This window comes from Brienomyrus brachyistius, chromosome 18, assembly GCF_023856365.1.
Source record: "Brienomyrus brachyistius isolate T26 chromosome 18, BBRACH_0.4, whole genome shotgun sequence".
NCBI classification, from domain to species: Eukaryota; Metazoa; Chordata; class Actinopteri; order Osteoglossiformes; family Mormyridae; genus Brienomyrus; species Brienomyrus brachyistius.
The window spans coordinates 13,898,651-13,904,650 of record NC_064550.1 but is presented as its reverse complement, the minus strand read 5'-3'; the positions used below and the strand labels follow the sequence as shown (position 1 = coordinate 13,904,650).

Here is a 6,000-nt window from a genome sequence, read left to right as displayed (position 1 = left end):
CTCCTGTTTAAGTTCACTGAGAGTGACAACAAACTGGAGACAAATTCCTTGTGTGATCAGCCAAAAAGCTGATTCTGACTCACATCTGGATTGTTTTCAGGGCTCTGTTCACCGGTGACTGGAAGGATTCGGGAAAGCGGGAGTACCAGTTCCCAGGCATTTCCCCAGATACGATGCAGCAGATCATGGAATACACCTACACGTACTCTGTGCTCGTCACGGCTGAGAATGTGGAGAACCTCCTGGCAGCTGCTGATCGGCTGAGTATCCTGGACATCATACAGCGCTGCAGTGACTTTCTGCATGAGCAGCTCTGCCTCGACAACTGTGTTGGGCTTCTGAAGATCGGAGATGTCTACTGCCTCAATGAGCTGCGCCAGTCTGCATTCGACTTCATCCTGAAAAACTTCAAGGAGGTTGCCATCACCTCAAACGAGTTCCCAGAACTCACCCTGGACATCATAGAGCAGGATGAGCTGAATGTCAGACAAGAGGATGCGGTGTTTGACGGCATCATCGGGTGGATCGAGCACGAGCCTGCCACCCGAGAGGCCCACATTTCAGCTCTGTCGCCGAAGGTGAGTATAGTTATACTATGTTCTCATTGACTTGTGTATATAACAATACAATGCTCATTGAGTGAAGTCCTTATTACTGTTGCACTTACTGTTGTACCCTTAATGTTAGGAATTGCTCATCTCCAGAGATTCACAGAAAGCACTAAGGAACTCATGGGAATTCTCTCATTTTTGTTTCCTGTGTAGATTCGCATGGCTCGTATGGATCCGGAGTACTTTATGAAGGTCGTCAAAGCCAACGATCTAGTGAAGGCCAATGCGGCGTGCAGGCCAATTATCACTGATGTATTGAAGATCATACATGATCTCGACGATAAAAGTCCACGATCTGACTTTGAAAGGTCACTGATCTGGCCGTCTGGTCGGGGTCTGGGCTGGTGCGCTTCTCGGCTGCTGCGGGGTCCAGGGTGGTCTTCCGGTTTCCTCGCCAGAGGAAAAAAATGGGGTCCACAGAGAGTATATACGGGGAGTGAGAGTGTGTGTACAGCGTTCATTTCTGTGTGTCTCTATGTTGGGTGAATGCGTAAATATTTGTTTATGTGTGCATGAGGGTGGGAACGTATGCTTGTATATGTGTGTGCCTGTTTGTCTATATGCATGTGTCAGGTTGGGTTCTAGACTCCACCTGAAATAACATCTCGGGCTCTATTCCCCCCCGCCACACTCCCTGCTGGTGGATGGGGCACCTGGCCACTGGTGCGTTGGTGGTTCTCGATGTCCAGGGCTGGGTGCTCGGGTGGGTGCTGGCTCGCCCTCGGCGGTTGCCTGGCGGGATCTGGCCCTCCTGGCTCTGTCGGGCCCTTGCTGGGGGGTGGGGTGGCCCTTGGATCTCTGGGCCCAGGGCCTGGTCTGCCCTGGTGGGGCTGGCCGCCGGTGGAGCCTGCGGGCTCGCCGCCACGGCCCCCTGGGGCTCCTGCACTGTGGCTGCCGGATGGCCTCCCTCCGGAGCTCTCCTCTGCCCTTTTCTGGGTGAGGGATGCTATTCTCCCTGCGGTGGTCCTCCGGGGGCTCCCATGCCCTGGGGGGCCTCTGGCTGTCTGGGGTCCGGGCCTCCTCCGTGTCTGCTTCATGTCCTGAGGGATGGGGCTGTGGCTCCCCACACACACTACTAGACATTTACATGGAGAAACCTTTTGAACACCAGCGCGCTCACATACACAGGTGTGCACACAGGGGTACAAACAGGTACTCACAGATACACACTGTCTTGATCGGCTGTTGCTCCTTAATATGCTCATTGTGACTCGTACAGATGTTGGTTGTTGTTTTCTCTCATCAGCAGGTATTGAAGCAGATTATCTGTGGTTTTCTTTCTTCTTTTTTTTTCTCTTTTCCCTCGCTCTCTCTCTATTTCCCTTCTTCTCCGTTTTCGTCCTTCTGTCCCTCTCTCTCTCTCCCTCTCCCTCTCTTGAGGAAATAAATAAAAATAAATAAATAAATAGAAATAAAGTAGTCCTCCGCAGAGGGGGGGTGGTGGAGGGAATATATATATAAAAAAAAAAGAAAGGCCACTGATCCGCCCACGCCTGCCCGCTGACATCTTATTGGCCATTGGTGGCTGGAATTTCCGCAAAACCAATTGGATTGAAGCCTATGACACCCGGGCCGACCACTGGGTCGATGTAACGCAGGGGCAGGAGACTCGCCAGTCCGGCCATGGCAGTGTGTGTTTAAATGGCTTTGGGTATTGTTTTGGGGGGTTTGATGGCCACAATTTCACCAACACTACGCAGATTTGACCCCGTCGCACGGACATGGTAGCACATGGCACCGATGCACTGGTGCCACTGAAATGTTAGCGTGGCCGTAATTAATGGTTCCATCTATGTAACGGGTGGCCATTTACGCTTCTCGCCTCTAATCATAATCGAGTGATATGACCAAGAAGCCAACGAATGGACTATTATCCAGCCCATGCATGAGGAGCGACAGGATGCCAGTGCCACCACCTTGAATGGAAAGGTAGGTTAATAGGAGGGCGTCTGACTGTGGTTACCCTCATTTTCCCCTTGAAATTGATTATGTTACATACTCAGTAGCTCGCTTTGTCTTCAAATGGTTGATTTCAATCCATAATTTAATATAAGTTCAGTAAACGTCAGTGTTTAGATAAAACATAAATGACCTTGCATTGTCGCTCTGCATTAGTGGCACATTGGGCAGTGCTGTGGTGTCCAGCTCTATGTTTTTGCAATTTTGCCCACAGCCCAAGACTTGTGAGATACAATAACTGGTGTTAACGTAGGAGCTTTACCCAATTCCAGTCCTGGAGGGTCAGAATCCTAATCAATTTGCAGATTTCCCTATTCAAACAAACCTAGTGAACTTAATAATTATGTGATTAAGCTGCGGTTCACAAGGGAAATGATCACAACTAACTGTAAATTCCCTACCAATGCCCATGTGCTTCCTGTGGTAGGTTCCAGGTTCACCACCACCCTGTACCAAATAAACTTTTATGGAAGATGGACGGATTAAACATGCATTAGCTAAATGTACATTTATGCTTTCTAGATCTCCATCTCCAATCATATACAGCATAACACACATCACTTGTGAACCATCTTTCCTAGATATACATTTGTGGGGGTAACAATGGAGCTCAGACCACTTCCACTGCGGAGTGCTATGATCCACTCACGGGCGAATGGACCTTGATCGCTCCCATGCGCACTCGCTGACGTGGCCTCGGAGTAGCGGCATATCAGGGAAACATCTATGCGGTGAGTGATTCCTTTCTTGTACTCTGAAACAAAGGAGTCAAATCTCAAGATTTATCTGAGACTCATTTTTTGTCACTGCTGCTGTGTCACAGATTGTAATGCGCTTAAATCAAACAAAAGAATTCAGTGGATGAAATGACCTGCTGGGAAGGCCCATCTCAATACACATATGCTCCCTGCATATCTGGGTTTTAAACGAATACGCTTAGTAAAGCTTAGATTTTTGATTATAGTTATATTCTGTAGTTCCAGACACAATTGCCCTGTTTGTTGTTTTTTTCAGTGTCTGAATACAAGTATTATTTTTAGTACTAATAAAAATAATAATAAAAGCAAAATATATGAACATAAGAAGTATTTCACTGAATTGTACAGGTTTTCTGTTGCCCATATCCACTTTTTTCACTGCAGTTATGTTGACATGTATGTTGAACACAAATTAGTTATAAGCTTGTGTCCTATATAGACAATGGGAGGTTCTGTGCAGCCTGCTATTATAGGGCGATAATTCCTTAAGAGTTCCTGACTTCGAGAAAGCTGATATTTACTTATCTGTTTGGTACCCGAGTGATCACTTACCATTGGTGTCTCCCAGGTGGGTGGTACCAACGGGGCTCATCCAGTGCGGAGTATGGAGGTTTATGACCCTGCAATTAACCAGTGGCACGCTGCGCCTCCCATGAAACAACAAAGGAGCTATTTCGGCATCGCAGTGGTGGACGGCTTGCTGTTTGCAATGGGAGGCTCCGATGGCTTCAAAGTCACTGCAAAGGTGGAATGCTACAATGCAGAGAAAGGCAGCTGGTTCCGTACGCAGGACATGATTACACCCAAGAGGAACTTCAGCTGCTGCACAGTGCCCCCCTGCATCATACAGTACGCTGCACCTCGCCCACCTGCCCCCATCTGCCTGCCTGGTGGGTAACCAGGTTACGCATCTACCGGTGTGGCTAGCATCACTGGACTTAATTAACAGAAACAGTGGACACTAACAAGAATCAGAAACATTCACCAAAATAAGGAAAATGCCTCTTGAATAATGGACTGAGGGAACAGAACTTAGACCTTACAGTGGAGTCAGAGCATAGAGGTTAAGGCACTAGAACAGCTATCAAAATGCAATTATGGCAAGACAACTGCTTTCCTTTGTTATCGGATGCTGTAATGGTTTGCTCCTGTTGTGTAACATGCCACTTGTTTGCATGCATTTGTTAATTGCCTTGTTCTCTCCAACCATTTCTCTGTCTTAGAGCATCTGCCAAATGAATAATACACAGAGCACAACTATAGCAGAGCTCAGCTGGGACCTCCTGCATGCTTTTACAGCAAGCAATGAGTGTGCTCTTCTAGAACAGATTTAATATCTAGCTACGGTTGTTGGGGACACATGTGTTAGATATGTGAAATGCTTTATTCATACAAATAAAGCCCTTATATTTGTATTTTTATCACATGTGTTATCACATTAAATTTATGAGTAGTATCTTCATAGAATTTGTGCCGTGTGTGTGGTGTTCTCCATATTAATTCATATCTCAATTAAACATTATAACCAAGATGCAGCCAAAGCCCCAAAAATAAATTCTGAATATCAATCAATTAACAAAAACAATACAGAACAATGTTCTTCAACCTGATCCACAGGAACCCCCAGTCCATCCACGTTTTTGCTCCTTGCCAGACAGCTGGTGCTGGGAGAGAGCAAAAACATGGACTGTCTGAGTGTCCACAAGAAACACTGATAAAACATAATATATATGCAGACCGAATGTCTATGGCACCCCCTAAAGGAGCATCATATGCGTAAAGAACTGCTTAAGGTTTCATGCCACAGCACCCTCCAGAGCATGAAAGCCAGCTTCTGCTTCTGGTTCCAGCACTTAGCCAATCTACTGACCCTTCATCACCGATTGCTGAGTTGGAAACATTCAGGTGGATCAGCTGACCTGCATGCTTGCATCCAAACAGAAGCAGCAAATTTCCCTCCATTTTCACCTTCACCATCTTTTTCTCTTATCAGCTTACAGTTATATTTCCTGTTGCTCATCTCAGTTTGTCCTAGTCAATTAATATTCTCTCATTTGTTAAGTGCTACTATTTATTGTCTTTCTGTGAGTTTCCCCTATAGACCGTCTCTTCCTGCTATCAGGCAATCATAGGCCAGTGGGACAGGAGGGAGGGTTCTACCCTTTTTCACTCAGGGTGACTGGAATTTTCCAAACAAACGGGCAGTTTCAGAATCCCCCATTTGTTGCGGTCTCCAGAAAAGTGTTACATATGAACCATGTGGTACAGTCTGATTAGACGAAAGCATCCCATAGAGCTGTTTCTGATCTAAATGAACAAATTCTGAATTATGACTCTTGAGCTTTGTTGATTTTAGAGTTTTCTGCCATCTGGAGTAGAAAAAAAAACACACATTTATCTCAGAATTCTGACTTATTAAGTCGAAATTCTGATTTTTTTTCCCTCACAATTCTTACTTTATTTCTCATTATTCTGAGTACTTCTCTAACAACCAGCAATTAGTCGGAGACATCACTTCTGCTCCAGCTTTAATGGTTCAGTGAGATTTGCATACAGCAGCAGACAGGAGCGAAGGCTACAATGGCTGTATCTGCTCTGTCCAGGCATTTTATTATTTCCAGTTGTGTGTGTGAATGGCAGCCTACATCGGAACTTGCAATTAATTATCCTGT

General features: G+C 46.0%; 1 protein-coding gene across 1 annotated transcript; it reads right to left on the bottom strand.

The window, feature by feature from the left end:
- Positions 1-1,158: 1,158 nt before the first annotated feature.
- Positions 1,159-3,916, bottom strand: LOC125713153 (basic proline-rich protein-like). The gene is made up of 3 exons (XM_048984085.1): positions 3,881-3,916; positions 3,220-3,324; positions 1,159-1,683 (listed from the first exon to the last, which is right to left on the bottom strand). The coding sequence occupies exon 3, from the start codon at positions 1,646-1,648 to the stop codon at positions 1,193-1,195; it is 456 nt and encodes a 151-aa protein (XP_048840042.1). The 5' UTR covers positions 1,649-1,683; positions 3,220-3,324; positions 3,881-3,916; the 3' UTR covers positions 1,159-1,192.
- Positions 3,917-6,000: the final 2,084 nt, after the last annotated feature.

What these genes read in the sequence shown, in the direction of transcription:
- LOC125713153 (XM_048984085.1), bottom strand. Translation starts at nt 1,648, where the DNA reads ATGAAGCAGACACGGAGGAGGCCCGGACCCCAGACAGCCAGAGGCCCC.